We start from the raw sequence: 19,196 nt of genomic DNA on the forward strand, positions 1-19,196 counted from the left end.
GTGTGAATGTAGGATCAGATTCTTTCATGTGTGTGTTTGGATTAAGAGTGATATCTTTGACATATATGTGAATATAAGACTGAATCCTTTTCATGTGCATATGTGGGTAGAAGATTAAACCCTTTGTATGTGTGTAAAAGAAGATTAAACCCTTTGTATGTGTGTAAAAGAAGATTAAACCCTATATATTGTGGAAAGAACATTAAATCCTACATACATATAAATGAAAGATTGAAAGATTGAACCCTTATACACATACAAGAGATCAAATCCTTTATAAATGAATAACCACTGACTCTTTACTGTGTATTTGGCAGTGACCGAGGCTCCATGACACTGCCCCTGGGAGGCTGGGCGGCAGTGGACCAGTGGCATCTTCTGGAGTGTCACTTTGGCCTGCCACTCTTCGACGCCACACTGAACCAGCAGGTGTCCCGCAAGATTACCACACACCACCTCTTCAGCCCAGAGAGGTGAGTGTTGGTAGCTGCTTGTCCCCTGAAGCAAACACACACACACACACACACACACACACACACACACACACACACACACACACACACACACACACACACACACACACACACACACACACACACACACACACACACACACACACACACAGGAAAACCAACTCCATGCTACACCAGTTCACTGCCAGACAAAATGAAGATGAGTGAAAGAGACATGAACGGCTTCTCTCAATATAGACTGAGATTACAACATTGGAGGACTTTTTGGCTGTGAGGTGGGGCACGTAAACTCACACACCACTTGGGAACGTAATTTTCACCCTCACTCACACTCACTCACTCTTACTCATCTTCGTCTCCATTCACAGCGTTGAGAAGTTCAACGAATCAAACAAGCATCTGGTGAGTCGCCTTCGGGAGTTTATCAGCAACAACAAGGCAAGTAAAATGGTTCTTCCCTCTCATTCACTGTTTATTAATGTACACACCTATCCTTGCTTTGTTATCTATGTGGTTTCTTATCCATGGATTGTGTTTTGTGTAGCTGGATTCTTTAATAGTTTACTGTGTCTGTACTTGTGTGTCTACCACTCTCCAGCTACAAGGGTTGAGGTTTTTTAACTCTTTTTAACTGTTTAGTATTACCTGTGTGTCTGACCCTCACCAGGTGCAGAGGGTGGAGTTTTGGGAGTGTTTATTAAGTGTTTACAGTGACGCTCTGTATGTCCGAACTACCAGGGAGTCAGAATATATGGATTTTTAACTGTTTATACTTGTTTGTCCTTCACCAGCCACAGGTCATTAAAGGCTTAGATTTTGTTGTTATTGTTGTTTACCTTTGTGTCTGGATTTCCTTGAACTGTTTAGCTGTGTGTAGATTCTTCAACTATTTCCTCTGTTTACCTGTTTCTAGATTCCTTTAACTCTTTACCCTGTCTATCTGTGTGTATCTGGGTCATGTTTATCACAACCACCTGTGTGTCTAGATTCCTTCAACTGTTTGCTATGACTGTACTGTTGTATCGGTCGTATGTGGATCAGAATTTATGTATTTTTTAGCAGTTTATGGTGACCTCCCTTTGCATCTTTCCTCCTTCAGGCACAGGGGGTGAATCCAGAGGTGCGCAAGTGTGGCGGATGCAGGGAGGGCGTCTCTAACCTCCCTCTGCCCACCACACCACTGCTCTTCTCAGGCGGGTCACTGGCGCCGTGGGAGGGGTCCTGATGCCTTCACCCGCACCCCCATGATGCCCCAAATGCTGCCCACCCCTTCTGAGGGAGCCGGGAGGTGCGCTGAAGGGGATAATTGAGTCCCGTCCGTCAGAAAAGTGAATATGAGAGTGAGCAAGAGAGAGGTGGAGTGTTGTTGGTAGTGCAGTTTGTTTTGATTTCTGTATTGAGAGGTGTTGAGGTGTTGAGAGAGGAATGGGCACAATCAAATGTATTCTTTTTGTGTGTGTGTGTGTGTGTGTGTGTGTGTGTGCACCATCCATGTGTATAGAAGAGTCCTGTGGTGGTGTGTTTCTGGTCGTCATGGTGTGTGTTACATGCATGAAGCTCAGGAGCCTTATGGAAATGTATGCAAGGGATTTAACCTCACACACACACACACACACACACACACACACATACATTCTTCACAAAACACATCATGCAGTCTATACACTCAAAAAAATAAAATAAATAAATAAAAACACACCTCAGTCTAAACAGGTGTAAATATTTTGAACACATTACAGAAAACTAACACAAACACACACAGATGAACAAGTGGCGGGAACTCAAGGAGGGTGAGTGAGTCAGCAAGAGTGAGTGAGGTTAGGAGAGAGAAAGAGAGAGAGAGAGAGAGAGGAGGGATGGCTCTCTTAAAATGTCTTTTGCATTGATAACTTCCTGTATGATGAGGCAGAGGAACACTGAAGAAAGAAGATCAGTGGAAGGGGGCAGAGAAGACCTGGAGATAGTGAGACCATCAGAAGCATTAAGACAGAGTGTGCAGAGAACATGACATGAACGAACACCAGAGAAATCGTGTGTATGAATGTGGGAAAGAGGAATTTTGGAGATGAAGTTAGAAGAACAGTGGAAGGAGCAAGACCTGGAGATGGTGTGTGGAGGAAGTGGCAAGGATGAAAAGAAGAGAATCACAGAAAAGATTGTGTGTGATTAAATGTGGCACAGACTTTAAACACTAACAAGCAGAGGAGTGTTGGAGTTAGAGGAAGAAGAGCAGTTGAAGGAGCAAGACCTGGAGATGGTGTGTGGAGGATGTGGCAAGGATAAGAATGAGAGAAATCATCTAAACACACACACACACACACACACACACACACACACTGAAACATAGATACACGTTTCTTATCATACACCTCATCCATGCCCTTCTGTCTTGTCACTAATGTACAATGTTCTCCCTATACTTGGGACAGACATACTTATTTGTCATCGTAAACCTCATCTTTAATTTTGACACAGGGCCATAAATACATATTTTTATCATGCACCTCATCTGTACCCTGCTGTCCTTTCACTAATATACAATGCTTTTCCTATACATGGGATAAACATACATAGTTCTCATTGTAAATCTCATCTGTACCCTCCTATCTCACTTCTCATACACTGCATTTTGCCACAGGACACAAATATACACTTATGCACATTATCTGTACCCTCCTCTTCTTCATGTAGGATTGGCTGTGGTTTGGGACAACAAAAGGGGCCACAACAAAAGGGCCAGTGAGGTGCCAGTCCCAAAAGAGAACAGTCAGATGGATTACCCAAAGCTGGAGAATAAATTTAATCTAATCTTTCACTAATGTACAATGTTCTTACAGTTGGATCCACACTACCATCACCACACACCACCCTCCTTCCACCCTCATGGCCCTCACACTCACTCATCCATCACACACTCATCCATCCTTCACCTCACACACTCATTCATCCCTTTCTTCACACACCCACTCACTCATCCCATTCTCCACCTCGCTGTCAACACATCTCGGACGCCTCACAAGCCTCACTCACTTGGGGGTCACCTGATCTTCCTTGCAGTACAGTATTACATTTGAGCCTCAGTACACAGCCTTCGTTAAACTGCAACCCAACGTTATGCTGGTGGGAAGTATGTGAGAGAGGTGGGATGGTATGGACTTGATTTGAAGAAGAAATAATTGATTGACTGATTGATTTAAGCCAAAGGAGTTTACGTAAAAGGACTTGATTTGAAGAAGAAATAACTGATTGACTGATTGATTTAAGCCACAGGAGTTTACGTAAAAGGACTTGATTTGAAGAAGAAATAACTGATTGACTGATTGATTTAAGCCACAGGAGTTTACGTAAAAGGACTTGATTTGAAGAAGAAATAACTGATTGACTGACTGATTTAAGCCACAGTAGTTTACGTAAAAGAACTTGATTTGAAGAAGAGATAAACAGATTGACTGATTGACTGATTGATTTAAGTCACAGGAGCAGGATAGAAAAGAAAGCAAGAAAAGGTGGGAGAGTTCCAATCCAATCATCCTCTTCTGTTTATAAGTTTACATTACAAGATTTGGTTTGGGTGAGAGATAAAGGGATCAGACGGATGGAAACTGATTAGCAAGGGCTCCAAGAAGAGAAACCGATTGAATTACTGATTGAAAGTTGCCACAGAAGCAAGAACTTATGGCACTGTTGCAAAGAGAGAGTAACAACAAATCTCTCCTTGTGTCTGTGATAAATGGCAGGGACTGAGACTGAAACCCCCTTCCCCCCACCCCCCAAGACCTGCCAAGTGAGTGAGTGCTTTTGCTGCCACGTCAAGAGGGGAACCACTGACGGGGCGCTGGTGACAAGACTTTTGCTTGTGGTTTACGGGTGACCTTGTGATGAGTGGCCCAAGTGCTGTTGCAGAAAAGGGAGTGTTTGTTTGTGTGTGTGTGTGTGGTTGTAGAAGATTAGTTTGTGTGATTGCAAAGAAAAGAAAGTGTTTATGTATGATTTGAGAAAATGTTAAAATTGTTAATGTGGTGATGTCAGAAGCAAGTGTGAGGTTATGTATGGTCGCGATGTATTAGGTAAATGTTTGTGAGGCGGCGGCAGGGGAAAATTAAATGCTGATGTCAGGGAAATCAGCAGCAAGTGTGAATCATCTCCTTAGCTACAGAATCAAAGCATTTATGGCAACTCAAGGTGTACGAAGGGAGCGTTTGTGGGAAACCAGAAGCGGAGAAGTGGATGAAGAAATGATACTTGCGACAGGAAGGAAGTGTCTGAGGAAAAACAGAGAAGGAAGTGATAATCATGACGAGTAAAGGTATTTGCAGAAGATCAAGATGTAGAAATGAAGAAAGGAGTGATCATTGAGGCTGTGTAGGGAAGGAAAGCACCTAATCCTGGCAAATCAAGATGCCTGCAGAAAAAAATACTAAGGCCTGGGATTGAAAGTGTTAGTGGAGCCTTACAATAGAGGGAGGGATATTAAGTGATGTTTATGACCGAGAATCATGTGTTTTTGACGCTAATGGTACAGAAAGACATTTATATATTGATGCAGTGTTTGTTGATGCTTATAACCAAAAGAAAAGTGTTTATTGATGTTAATGTCACAGGAAGAAGTGTTTATTAATGCTGGCTGTATAGGAAGTCATTGTTTATTGATGTTGGTGATACAGAAGCAGGTCTTTCTGTCCCAAGCAGTGTAGAGCACAGGGAAGAGTTGCAACATTCCAGGATGGGCTGAGATGTGTCTATGCAGTACTGGTGTCAAAAATATAAACCAAGAACCTGGAGCTGTCGTGAAAATAGTAGTCAATTGAATAGTTGTAGCATTAGTAGTAATAGCAGTTGGAAGTAAGATGCAAGTTGTGAATCCTAATAGTAGTAGTAGTAGTGGTAGTAGTGGTTAGGAGAAGCAGCACAAGTAATGGTAGTAATGGCAGTAATAGTAACCGGTAGTCATTGTAATGTAGGAAATCATAATAGTCTGGCCACTGCAGCCTACCCGATGAAAACTGAGCGAATGGTTCTCGTCTGAGGGAGAATCAGAACACAAAACTTCAACACTAACCCCCACCCCCCATCCCCCATAACTCACGTATATCTGTGTGTACATACGTATCACCCCCAGCCCCCCTCACCAGTTACGAGGGGACACGAATGATGTTTTTCCAGTCAGTATATATTTTCTCATCTGTGATAACTTACGTGGGATTAAAAAACAAGACATGGGACTTTGAGGGAGCTGAATGATTTGGTATTGTTCAGTGTATCAAATCGTCTACGTGTACGCTGTTTTTTAATCTGTCGTTTAGGTTTAGGATGTGATGGAGAGCCGCGTCAAGGGCCATCTCTCTCTCCAAGGCCCCGAGACTGTAGTGGCCAGGATTAGTATGGTTGCACTGTAGTATTTTCAATATTAGTAGTAGTAGTAGTTGTTGAAGTAATAGTAAGAGTAATGTTAGTAGTGTAGTAGTAGTAGTAGTAGTTGGAGGAGTAAGAGTATTGATAGTAGTAATAGTAGTTGTTGGAGGTGTATGATATATGATAGTAATATAATAGTAGTTGTTGTAGTAGTAGTAAGAGTAAGGGTAACATCAGCAGCAGTAGTAGTAGTAGTAGTAGTAGTAGTAGTAGTAGTAGCTGCCACATCTCAAACAGTAGGTTAACACACAATATTGCTAAACATATCACATTTCACCACCACTGACACAGACAATCACCTCTAACTCACCACTCACCCTCACCACCACCACTACCACCACCACCACCAGCCCTCTACCTCCCTCTTTCCTGCAGTCAGCCACTTCTCTTTTCAAGGCGTTACTGAGATCTGAGGGGCAACACAGCACTGGGGATTTTATGATGCTGTAATTTCTCTTCGCATAATTCTTCCAGTGGTTTCATCTATTTCTATACGTTTTTGAAGGCCAAGTGGCAATAAAGTGCTATGGATTCTGTTGCTGTGATTTCTCTTTTGTTTACGACTCTTTTTTCTAATTAATTTCGCTTTGTATTCTTCCCAGCCAGTTTGCAGCGTTTAGTTTAGGGTCCTTCTTGTGAACCTGACTGTAATTCTGTGATGCCTTTAAACATTTTGTGATTCAGTATTGACGGATTGGTGTTTTCACTTTTTCATGCTCGTCACTTTCAGACGTCTTGCATTGCTGCCTCGTTTGGTGATTCAGTATTGATAGATTGGCGCCTGTACTTTCTCACACTTTCACGTTCATCAGCACACATCTGTACATATCACAGCACAGCCCACTCACCACTCGCCAGATGCCAGCACAGCGCCACTCATGCACAGCGCGACCACTTACACAGCCAGCAGCATCCATGTCATCCACTGCCCTCTGCCCCTCCACCTTTCCACCAATCCACGTCCAAGGCTTCTATCCACAAAATAGTTAACGCGTCCATGTTTATTGAACTCTTGAATTTCACACACAACTTTCACTCAGCCATTTTTCCCCCATGAGTGTTCCCCTATAGCAATTTGCTTGTGGTTGCGTAGCTTAGGTTAGGCTAGGTTAGGTTTAGTTAGGTTTGGTTAGATTTGGTTAGGTTAGGTTAGGCTAGCTTAGGTTAGGTTAGGTTAGGTTACGTTAGGTGAGCTTAGGTTAAGTTAGATCCCAGTTTTCTAGCATGGGGATGTTATCATGGTGGAATCAGAGTGAATGCATCCTTCCAGTGTTTATAGAAGTTGGAATTACCCATATATTTTCTCCCATAAGCATTTCTTCCATAGTAATTCCCCCTCGTTAGGTTAGGTTCAGTTTTTCAGCATGGGGGGGAATGTTTTATTGGAGAAATCTTCGTAGGTGGAATTTGACTGTGTGGAATGTACATAGTGACTAATGATGGAGTGTTGTCGTTCTGAGTGACCAAGGGAGAGATGCCCAAACAAGGGAACGACACCAAGTCTTCCAGGGGCGAGGCGGTGACGGGGAGTGACTGGCTGATGGCTGACGGGGGGAGGAACACCGGGGCAACCTTGCGTGTCACTGTGCCAAAGGGTATTATCGTATATTGTCAACATATTACTGTACAGGGTTTGTTGTGACTCTGTTGATTTGTTTGTTGTTTGTGTTTATTTGAAGCCAATGTATCATCACAAGCTTATATTCATGATTTTTTTTTTTTCCCCCATTCTCATTTGTTTTAAGCCACTGTAGAATGGGCTTTTATTTATCGTAGTTTAGTTTCTCTCAAGCCACAGCAGTATATATCTTTGTGTCTCAGCGAAAGGTTATGTTAGTCAGCTGTACTGTGCTTGTTATGCTGCTAAAGCTTTCCTATCTATGATTTAATAGATTCCTGCTACCTTTATTTATGCATTTCCGAGGCCGTCATTGAAGCTTCAGGGCGTGTGTGTGTAACTTACAAGTCCCAAGAGAACTGGTCAAGACACTCTGTGAATATTATGATGTGAAATTACTTAGGTTCCAAGATGTGTGTGTAACTTTCAAAACAGAGAGAGAGAATTAGTCACAGTAGGGATGGGAATATGAAATAATTTAAGTTTCAAGATGTGTGTAACTTTCAAAACAGAGAGAGAATTGGTCAAGACAGTGTAGAGATGGGAATGTGAAATAATTTAAGTTTCAAGATATGTGTAACTTTCAAGGAACAAAGAGAAAGAATTGTCAAAACACTGTGAATATTAGGTGAATTGATTTAAGCACCAAGATGTGTGTAACTTTCAAAACTAAGAGAGAATTAGTCAAAACATGGTGTAGGAATGGAAGCATGAAATAATTTATGTACCAAGATGTGTGTAACTTTCAAAACAAAGAGAGAATTAGTCAAAACACAGTGTAGGAATGGAAACATGAAATAATTTACGTACCAAGGTGTGTGTAACTTTTAAAACTCAAGAGAATTAGTCAAGAGACAGAATGAATATTACAACACAAAATAATTCAAGTTTCCATGTGTGTGTGTGTGTGTGTGTGTGTGTGTGTGTGTGTGTGTGTGTGTGTGTGTGTGTGTAACTTTCAAAACCCTGAGATAATTGGTGAAGACTGTGTGAATATGGGAACATGAAGTGAAAGATGGTGCTTTTAGCCTTACACTAGAGCAAGCCATGCCTTACTGTACTTCCTTGCCCATCATTAGCACATCCGGCCTCACACGACACACACTATGTTCGTACGTTTTGCACTAAGCGATTATATAGTAACCTGTAGTGGAATAAGTTGTCTGAGCAAATATATCTTCTTTATTTATAAGTCAAATATTACACAGAGCAGAGTGTACATAAAGAGATACAGAGTTAGTCAGGGAAGGCTTAGGGGACTATGGGTGGGGGCTGGGTGAGGGGCAGGAGGGACTAGAGTCATGGGGAGAGAGTACTAGAGAAAATGTAAATAGGAGATGGAGATCAAGATAACGGCAAATTGATAAAGAGAATATAGGAACAGTGGAGATAGGTAAAAAAAATAAATAAATAAAAATAAAAGACTGGGAGATATGATAGATAGAAGTAGAAGATAGGTGTAGAGAACAAGTAATAAAGAAGTAAAGAAAAGAAAGCAGGTAATTAGAGGAACCTGATTGTGGAAGGGGAGGGTTTAGTCAAAGGAGGAGAGACAGAAGGGAGGAGTTTGATGGCTAAGAAAGAGAATGATAATAAGAGGAAGTGGGTGAGGATTTGTAGAGAAGAGTGGACTGAAGAAGAGGGTATAGATGAATAATAGAAAGTAGTGAAGCAAAGATAGATACAGACAGACACTCTAGACAAGCCCTTGGAAGATTTGATAGATAGTAGAGATAGAAATACAGTAAAGAAGAGGGAAAAATGAACAAATTTATAAAGCAGGTAAACTAGAAAAATCTTTGTGGATAGATGGATAGATGGATAAATTAGAAACCTTTTGGGACATGGATAGAAGGATGGATAAAGAGAAACAAAGTAGAAAAAGAGTAGGTAGAATAGAAAAATAGGGACAGAGATAAATACTCGGGTAGATGAATAAGATAGAAATGGAGAAAGTGCTTTAAGATATTAACAGAAGGTGCAATAGGAGGGTAAACATATAAACACACCCATTAGCCATTAGTCCCTCCTAAACTCTTGTAGCTGGAGTCATAGCAAGTCAGTACTGGCAGCTCAAACAACCGCCCCCTCCCCTCCCCCATCCTGAGGAATCCCATGACTGGTTGACGTGTGGGAGCGAGAGGGAGTGAGCGAGTGTGTTGAAGGAGGGAAGAGAAAGATAGAGTGGTTTGTTAAAGCTAGCACTTAGACCACCTGTGCATCTGGCTACAAGGGCAGGTATTAGTTGGTGTGTGTACATAGGAAGGGGTTTAGATGAACACAGATTGTGATAAGTGGAAGGAAGAATATGAGGAAACTGGTGATTCATTTAAAGGTGCTGTAAATATTGGAGGGTATGGGGTGAAAGATGTCAGGTTATGGAAGAAATATTAGTAGGAAGATATTTTGGTTTAAGAAATTAGAAAGATAGAAATATTTAAAAGGGAGACAGTGGAAAATAATAGTTTGGGAGATGGAATGAAATTAAGCCATTGTGTAGATGGGAAAAGTGAATGTGGAGGACAGAATGGGAAAGAAAAAAAGGCAAATTAGTAGTTATAAAAAAAAAGTAAATAAAAAGATTGAAATGAAAAAGAGGAGTTAGCACTTATAGAAAGGATATGTGTGCTGAAGGACTTAATTTTGATAGCATACACAAAATATAAGATTGGGGAAGGTGGAGTGGAGTTAGTGAAAGAATAGGGGGCAGGAATGAAAGTGTAGTATGGGGGGGAAGGTAGAATCGAATGAGGAACATTTCATGAAGGAATGGGAGTAAAAGTAGAAAATCCTCTTGAAATTGTTTGGAAAATGGAACAGAAAGAGTAGTTTGTGAAAGAACGGGCAAAGAAATCGAATGTCATTAGTTTAAGGCTGACCAAAAAGAGGAATAGTTTATGAAAGAATGGGCGTAGTAATAGGAGCCTCATTAATAGCCTAGAGGTGGAATTTAAAAGTTTATCAGAGAAAGAATAGAGTTGCAAGGTCCTCATCTGACACTCGTACAGACACACCACCGTATCCATGTGTGTGTCAGAGTTGAGTGTGGTGCCAAGATTGGAGTGTTGGCTTGCCTCACGGGAAGACGAGGCAGGCAGGGAGGCAGGGTGTGTACCAGGCAGGCAGGGAAGCAGGGTGTATACCAGGCAGGGAACAAACTTTTCCATCAAGACCAAAGTGAACAAAATATTGAATAATTGTCATACATTTTGTTACCACCATGTACTATATCAGTTCGTCCTTTCCTTCCTCCCTTCATTCCGGGAGTAACGAGTCATCTGTACTGTTACAACTCACATTCCATAAAATATATGATCATTACTTGTCTGTCTGTTAACCTGCAGCTGCTGAGTAGTGGGACCTGCTTGCGGCTTGACTCACTGCTGCTGTTCCCACTAAAAGGACTGAATTATCTATGTATTGTGTCCTAAATAACTGTGATGTGATGGTTCTTGTTACCAGAAGTTTTGTGATCTTTGTGTGTGTACAGGAGCTCCCACAACTGTCTTTAGTGTGGTGTGAACTGTGGCACAATGAACACAACACCTGCTGCCTGATCGCGTGTGGTGTCAGTAAGGTTGGCATGCATGGCTTGACATGATGCTGATGTGCTGATCTATCTCCTAGGTCGTAATGTACAGCAGCCATCCTTAGAGTGCAGGGCTGCCAACTGTTGCTGCCATAATCACCAAACGTGTCATAACATCGTCCATTGTGTCAGGATGTACACCTCTTATTTTTAGTTTTGGGAGCTGCTGTGTGGTTTGCCTTGTCCCAAAACAAGATCACAACACAGGAATCCAGTTCAATGCAAAGGGAATAAACAGCACAGAGGGGGTTTCAAGTTAAGTATTTAATTTATTTTCTGGCCCACTTCCTTATAGGGACTGGTATCTTCAATGAGCCTTTTTATCTTCCCTCAGGTGGACCTCCTCTTGCATACAAACATCAATAATAAGAGCAGTGGTTGAAGGAAAGGTCAAAGTTATCCTACTCTGACACTGTTGCTTCAAGGATACTGAGGAAATTTGTTAAAAAATCTATTTATTATATCAAGTAAAAAAAAAAAAACAGCAGAATGGAAGAGCAGTTATCATATACATGCTTAGTCTAACAGAACAGCAGAAAGATCAGCTCCCTTACATTACTCTTGTGTCACGTGGCCACCTCTTCACAAGCCACAGCAAAGATTCATCCACCGCTAACTTTGGAATGTGGTGCCTTGTCTGGGCTGCCCCATGTGGGACTTTGAACTCAGGAATGTGGCAGAGAAGGTGATTTTAGGATACATACACCTCGCACTGCAACAAATGTGTAATATCACGACTTGGCAGCAGGAGGAAGCGACTGGCTGACAGACACAAGAGCAGCACAGGTCGTGGGAATCGTCACCTTTCCTACAAGCAATCACTGAAGACTCAAGATACAGAACAGCAAGAACAACAAGCAAAGGAAGCGATTACCTTACATTACACAGCCTCCTCTTGCTCACTCTTCTGAAGACATGAATAGAACACATTCCTTAAATAAAAAAAAAAACATACTGGAGCAGAGTATTGTGAAAAATGTTAGTGAAGAGGAACATAAGGAAACATGAATGAGTATGTGACCTGCCAGCACCTTAGAACACTGAATTATGAAAAGAAGGAAGAAGGGGACAAGGAGGCAATGATCAATGCTTCCTGTTAACGGGGAAAGACAGGAAGAAGAAGAGGAAGATGATTGCTCTTCGGTAACACAAGATGGAAGTCAAACAAGTTAAACAGGTCAAACAGCAATCAAGAAGGGGGTAATATAAGTTGGAACAGATACAATTAGATAATACTTGATGGTAACTGAGAAAAAAACAGGATCAAGCAGAGTACATCATATCTTGCCTTCACTCACCACCACCATCACCCTCACCATGTCTTGCCTTCAGCCACTCACCACCACCATCACATCTAGCCTTCAATCACCACCATCACCACATCTTGCCTTCATTCACCCACCATCACCACCATCAAATCTGGCCATCATCCACCCATCACCACCACATCTTCACTCAACACATCACCATCCCTTAAGGCACTGTTCACCACCACCACCACCACCCCATCAGTCATCCATCTTGTAGCTGACGCAGGTGTCCACTCGTTGGATGGAGGTGGAAAAGGACTTAAGCCGCACTTCCTGAGAATTAGCAATGAAGCAGGGTGGGGACTCGATCCACTTCTCCGAGGCCTTGGTGTCCTTGTGGGTGTACACCTGGAGGTCAAACGAGCCTGAAATGGAGGTGGTTGTTAGTAAATGCCTTGTTCTTCATGTGTTTGTTTGTTTGGTGTCTTTCAAGCTTCTTTTTGTCTAAATGAGATGCTTATCTATCTATCTGTACATCAGGAAGGTTTGTTTATCTGTTTGTTTGTTGTGCACCTCTAGAACAAAATGTGAACAGTGTGAAGTGAGGCAGCAGTCTAGCCGCACCTCACACCCTCCACTACACATACACACATACACACACACACACACACACAGAGCATCCTCCAGCCTCCACCCTGCAATACCCACACAAAGAGACCACCCTCCAGCCTGCAGCCTGCACCCTGCACTACTCACACACACAGTCCAGCAGGGGAAGGAAAGTGACGCAGGCTGTGATCTGCCGAATGACATCTCGCATCTCCTTCTGAATCAGCTTGAGGTCCTTGGTCCTTGCCTTGCCGCTGTGAAGGGAAGGGAAGTGATTAAGATGTCCAAATGTCATAAAAATACCAGTTAAGCTAAAGGGTATTAACAGAAACAAGAAGCACTTAGAATTTAAAAGAAAGGGAAGTGATTCTGATGTTTTTTGTGTGGTGCTGCGACAACTAAGGTCTTACAGTGACAAAATTTACATCTGCATAAAAATCCTATGTCAAATGGTAAAATCAACAGAAATAAGGTGCACTTCAAATTTAAGAGCAACTAAAAGCAAAGAAAAATATGATCTGACTGTGAATGGAAGAGATGGAAAGAAGAGATGAACAGCAAAGGAAGGAAGGAAGAAGACAAGACAAAGAGATGGAAAGACTGCACAGGAGAAGATGAGAGACAAAGAGAGACCTGAGTGATGGGTCGAGAGAAGAACAACTAAATGAACACAGAAGACCAACAACAGGAAGAGGAAACAAAGTCGAAACACACCACAGAAGACAAGAGAGGAGGAGAAAGATGTGAAGGAAGAAGCAGAATAGCCCCGAAAAACAACAAAGACCAACAAGACCACAGGAAGACTAGAGATGAGATGCCAGATGTGGTGACGGATGCTGTGACGTCTCCAGGCCTTACTCCTTAGCCTCCTCCGCAGTGAAGCCGGCCTCCTGCTGCACCATGAAGTCCCAACGCTCCAGTACTTCCTTGGTGTCCACGTTAGCCACCACCAGCACCAGCCTCTGCACCTCGCCAGCCTCCAGCCACTCTGTCCATGCCGCACACACACACGCACACACAGGTCAGTTTGTAGCAAGATGGATTGTGGGTTGTGATTAGTTATGTGTATGAAATAACTCTCTCTCTCTCTCTCTCTCTCTCTCTCTCTCTCTCTCTCTCTCTCTCTCTCTCTCTCTCTAATCTTTGTCTATTATCATATCTTCCTTATTTCCTCTCCTTATTTTTATTTATTTATTTTTTTCAAACTACTTCCCATATTCTCTCTCTCTCTCTCTCTCTCTCTCTCAATTATCCTATCTTCCTTTTTTTCATGCATCCTTCTCTTCCCCATCTTTTCTTCCAAACTAAACCTCTCTCTCTCTCTCTCTCTCTCTCTCTCTCTCTCTCTCTCTCACCCTTGATCTGGGCCAGGATGTTATCGAGGTACTCCTTGACAGCGGCGTCGGTGGTGGTGTAGAGGGTGAGGCCATATTGCTGCTTGAAAGTGAAGGAGTCTGGTGGGTAGATGCCTCGCTGGTACAAGATGCTGTTGATGCCGAAGTCTGGTAGGTGAAGTGAATATTAGTGGATGCTGCCCTTGTGGAAATGTATTAGGCTTTCCTCTGCTATTTCACACACAGTTCCTTGCTCACAAACCACTATGTCAATTATTTTTATGGATTTCTTTAGTTATTTTTGTCAGCCTTGAATGTTATTAATGGATGCTGCCCTTGTGGAACTCCATGTATTAGTCTCTCCTCTGATACTTCACACACAGTTCCTTGCTCACAAACCACTATGTCAATTATTTTTATGGATTTCTTTAGTTATTTTGTCAGCCTTGAATGTTATTAATGGATGCTGCCCTTGTGGAACTCCATGTATTAGTCTCTCCTCTGATACTTCACACACAGTTCCTTGCTCACAAACCACTATGTCAGTTATTTTTTGAGATTTAAGTTATTTTTGTCAGCCTTGAATGTTATTAATGGATGCTGCCCTTGTGGAATTCCATGTATTAGTCTCTCCTCTGATACTTCACACACAGTTCCTTGCTCACAAACCACTATGTCAGTTATTTTTTGAGATTTGTTAAGTTATTTTTGTCAGCCTTGAATGTTATTAATGGATGCTGCCCTTGTGGAACTCCATGTATTAGGCTTTTCTCTGATGCTTCACACACGGTTCCTTGCTCACAAACCACTATGTCTATTCTTATTTTTAGGGATTTTAGTTAATTAAGTCACCCATAAATGTTATTAGTGGATGCTAACCTTGTGGAACTCCATGTATTAGTCTCTCCTCTGATACTTCACACACGGTTTCTTGCCCACAAACCAATATAAGATGGCTTTATTTAGTTTTCTGTTATTTTAGTCACCCACGAACGTTATCTTTCCCACAGTACTGACAGGCAGGTGGGCAGTTACCGTTACACTAACAACGAACACACACACACACACACACACACACATCTAAGCCCAACCTGCATACACCTGGCCTTTCCAAATACTGTCACTACTATTACTAACCATAACTATTTCAACTATTCAAATTCAACCTTGTTTTTGAACATTAACATCTAAAAAAACACCCAGCTCACCCGCCATATTTAATACCCCCACTTTTCAAGGTCCCCCAGCCCCCAGTGACCTCGGCAAGCTTCCACATGTTAGGTCAGGAGGTCGGGAAGGCTTGGTACTCACAGAAGAACTCGGACACCAGCTGTGCCGAGCCCTTGAGGGTAATTGCGTTGGTGACCTCTTGTGCTGTGCCCGCCATGGTTCGGTTCTATGAAAGCCTCTCTCTCTGTTTCCAACGGGGCTACTTTACTTTTTGTTTCGTTCGTTTAGCTTGTTTCTCTTGTGATTTTAGTTTATATTTATTATTTTATTATATTTTTGTAGTGTTTTTATTGTTTTATGTATTATTTTTTTTAGTGTAGGCTATTTTCTCTATTTTTATATATTTTTTAAGATTTTTAATAGTCTATTTTCTTTTTCGTAGTTTTCTTATTTATTCTATTGATTTGTTCATGTTATTTCTCCTATATTTTGGCTCTTTTTATGATTTTGTTTTATATTATTTCACTATTTCCTTGTTTTCCTTGTTATTTTGATGATGCAGGCTTTCATTATATAATAGCACACTCCTACAAAAAGAACTGATCAAATTAACAAAGTGTATCATAAAAAACACATTTAACATTCTCTTATTTCAAAATTACATCAAAGAAAATGTAAGTTTAAAAAGTGGACTGTTACATCTTTCTTTTATTGATATTTGGTCTCTGCAGGTGTTCTTTAGTTAATTACAAGGTATTCACGTGGTAAGCAGGGAGGGAGGGAGGGAAGGAAGAAGGAAGAATGAAAAGGGTTAGTGTTTATGAGAGAGAGAGAGAGAGAGAGAGAGAGAGAGAGAGAGAGAGAGAGAGAGAGAGAGAGAGAGAGAGAGAGAGAGAGAGAGAGAGAGAGAGATTGCTTATCACACCCATTCATTCCTAGCCTCTCTCTCTCTCTCTCTCTCTCTCTCTCTCTCTCTCTCTCTCTCTCTCTCTCTCTCTCTCTCTCTCTCTCTCTCTCTCTCTCTTATAAATGATATCTATGTATGAACGTATATACGAATGAATGAAGATTTTAGAAGATGGAAAGATAAGCGAAAATAAGAAAAGAGAAGTCATTTTTTTTTCCTGGCCACGAGAAATTTGGTAGCAGTCATGTGTGGCCAGGGGAGAGTTGTCCAGGGTAGGCTTGGGTCGTCATCAGGTTTGGCCAGGATAGGTTTGGCCAGGGTAGGTTTGGTCGTCGTCGTCAGGATTGTCCAGGGTAAGTTTGGTTTGTCATCAAGTTTGTCCACGGTAGGTTTGGTCAGCAGGTGTGGCCAGGCGAGATTTGGCTTCCGTTTAGTCAATATCAGGTTTGGCCAGGGGAGATTTGGCCTCTTTGTCATCATCAGGTTTGGCCAGGGGAGATCTGGCCTCCATTAAGTCATCGTCAGGTTTGGCCAGGGGAGATTTGGCCTTTTTGTCATCATCAGGTTTGGCCAGGGGAGATCTGGCCTCCGTTTAGTCAATATCATGTTTGGCCAGGGGAGATCTAGCCTTCATTTAGTCAATATCATGTTTGGCCAGGGGAGATCTAGCCTTCATTTAGTCAATATCATGTTTGGCCAGGGGAGATCTGGCCTCCGTTTAGTCAATATCAAGTTTGGCCAGGGGAGATCTGGCCTCTTTGTCATCATCAGGTTTGGCCAGGGGAGATCTGGCCTCCGTTTAGTCAATATCATGTTTGGCCAGGGGAGATCTGGCCTCCGTTTAGTCATCATCATGTTTGGCCAGGGGAGATCTGGCCTCCGTTTAGTCAATATCATGTTTGGCCAGGGGAGATCTGGCCTCCGTTAAGTCATCATCAGGTTTGGCCAGGGGAGATCTGGCCTCCGTTTAGTCAATATCAAGTTTGGCCAGGGGAGATCTGGCCTCCGTTTAGTCAATATCATGTTTGGCCAGGGGAGATCTGGCCTTTTTGTCATCATCAGGTTTGGCCAGGGGAGATCTGGCCTCCGTTTAGTCAATATCATGTTTGGCCAGGGGAGATCTGGCCTCCGTTTAGTCAATATCAGGTTTAGGCCAGGGGAGATCTGGCCTCCGTTAAGTCATCATCAGGTTTGGCCAGGGGAGATCTGGCCTTCATTTAGTCAATATCATGTTTGGCCAGGGGAGATCTGGCCTTTTTGTCATCATCAGGTTTGGCCAGGGGAGATCTGGCCTTTTTGTCATCATCAGGTTTGGCCAGGGGAGATCTGGCCTTCATTTAGTCAATATCATGTTTGGCCAGGGGAGATCTGGCCTTTTTGTCATCATCAGGTTTGGCCAGGGGAGATCTGGCCTTTTTGTCATCATCAGGTTTGGCCAGGGGAGATCTGGCCTTCATTTAGTCAATATCATGTTTGGCCAGGGGAGATCTGGCCTTTTTGTCATCATCAGGTTTGGCCAGGGGAGATCTGGCCTCCGTTTAGTCAATATCAGGTTTGGCCAGGGGAGATCTGGCCTCCATTAAGTCATCATCATGTTTGGCCAGGGGAGATCTGGCCTTCATTTAGTCAATATCATGTTTGGCCAGGGGAGATCTGGCCTCCGTTTAGTCAATATCATGTTTGGCCAGGGGAGATCTGGCCTCCGTTTAGTCAATATCAGGTTTAGGCCAGGGGATATCTGGCCTCTTTGTCATCATCAGGTTTGGCCAGGGGAGATCTGGCCTCCGTTTAGTCAATATCATGTTTGGCCAGGGGAGATCTGGCCTCCGTTAAGTCATCATCAGGTTTGGCCAGGGGAGATCTGGCCTCGTTTAGTCAATATCAGGTTTGGCCAGGGGAGATTTGGCCTTTTTGTCATCATCAGGTTTGGCCAGGGGAGATCTGGCCTCCGTTTAGTCAATATCAGGTTTGGCCAGGGGAGATCTAGCCTTCATTTAGTCAATATCAGGTTTGGCCAGGGGAGATCTGGCCTCCGTTAAGTCAATATCATGTTTGGCCAGGGGAGATCTGGCCTCCGTTTAGTCAATATCAGGTTTGGCCAGGGGAGATCTGGCCTCCGTTAAGTCAATATCATGTTTGGCCAGGGGAGATCTGGCCTTTTTGTCATCATCATGTTTGGCCAGGGGAGATCTGGCCTTCATTTAGTCAATATCATGTTTGGCCAGGGGAGATCTGGCCTCCGTTTAGTCAATATCATGTTTGGCCAGGGGAGATCTGGCCTCCGTTTAGTCAATATCAGGTTTGGCCAGGGGAGATTTGGCCTCTTTGTCATCATCAGGTTTGGCCAGGGGAGATCTGGCCTCCATTAAGTCATCATCAGGTTTGGCCAGGGGAGATCTGGCCTTCATTTAGTCAATATCAGGTTTGGCCAGGGGAGATCTGGCCTCCGTTTAGTCAATATCATGTTTGGCCAGGGGAGATCTGGCCTTTTTGTCATCATCAGGTTTGGCCAGGGGAGATTTGGCCTCTTTGTCATCATCAGGTTTGGCCAGGGGAGATCTGGCCTCCATTAAGTCATCATCAGGTTTGGCCAGGGGAGATCTGGCCTCCATTAAGTCATCATCAGGTTTGGCCAGGGGAGATCTGGCCTTCATTTAGTCAATATCAGGTTTGGCCAGGGGAGATCTGGCCTCCGTTTAGTCAATATCAAGTTTGGCCAGGGGAGATCTGGCCTTTTTGTCATCATCAGGTTTGGCCAGGGGAGATCTGGCCTCCGTTTAGTCAATATCATGTTTGGCCAGGGGAGATCTGGCCTCCATTAAGTCATCATCAGG

The 19,196-nt window shown here is 42.8% G+C and overlaps 2 protein-coding genes and 1 long non-coding RNA gene across 4 annotated transcripts in view; 2 read left to right on the forward strand and 1 right to left on the reverse strand.

The window, feature by feature from the left end:
- Positions 1-10,824, forward strand: part of LOC135094984 (protein FAM91A1-like) — a 22,342-nt gene extending 11,518 nt beyond the window's left edge. The window contains exons 15-17 of the mRNA XM_063995542.1: positions 318-473; positions 842-911; positions 1,573-10,824. Of these exons, the coding sequence (XP_063851612.1) occupies positions 318-473; positions 842-911; positions 1,573-1,698 (352 nt within the window). The 3' untranslated portion in view covers positions 1,699-10,824. The remainder of the gene's footprint in view (positions 1-317; positions 474-841; positions 912-1,572) is intronic.
- Positions 10,825-11,530: 706 nt separating this feature from the next.
- LOC135094986 (mitotic spindle assembly checkpoint protein MAD2A-like) lies at positions 11,531-15,743 on the reverse strand. 2 transcript variants are annotated; one of them, XM_063995543.1, is made up of 5 exons: positions 15,597-15,743; positions 14,307-14,453; positions 13,810-13,939; positions 13,099-13,205; positions 11,531-12,767 (listed from the first exon to the last, which is right to left on the reverse strand). In XM_063995543.1, exons 1-5 carry the CDS (start codon positions 15,670-15,672, stop codon positions 12,601-12,603), a joined length of 627 nt encoding a protein of 208 aa, XP_063851613.1. In that variant the 5' UTR covers positions 15,673-15,743; the 3' UTR covers positions 11,531-12,600. The 2 variants fall into 2 exon arrangements, with proteins under 2 accessions (XP_063851613.1, XP_063851614.1); XM_063995544.1 differs by having other exon boundaries at positions 15,494-15,631.
- Positions 15,744-16,512: 769 nt separating this feature from the next.
- Positions 16,513-18,920, forward strand: LOC135095043 (uncharacterized). Its single transcript, XR_010264041.1, has 3 exons — positions 16,513-16,806; positions 16,888-16,968; positions 17,134-18,920. It is a non-coding gene; the product is annotated as an uncharacterized LOC135095043 (long non-coding RNA).
- The last annotated feature ends 276 nt before the right edge of the window (positions 18,921-19,196 follow it).

Source organism: Scylla paramamosain, chromosome 47 (genome assembly GCF_035594125.1).
Source record: "Scylla paramamosain isolate STU-SP2022 chromosome 47, ASM3559412v1, whole genome shotgun sequence".
Classification (NCBI taxonomy): Eukaryota; Metazoa; Arthropoda; class Malacostraca; order Decapoda; family Portunidae; genus Scylla; species Scylla paramamosain.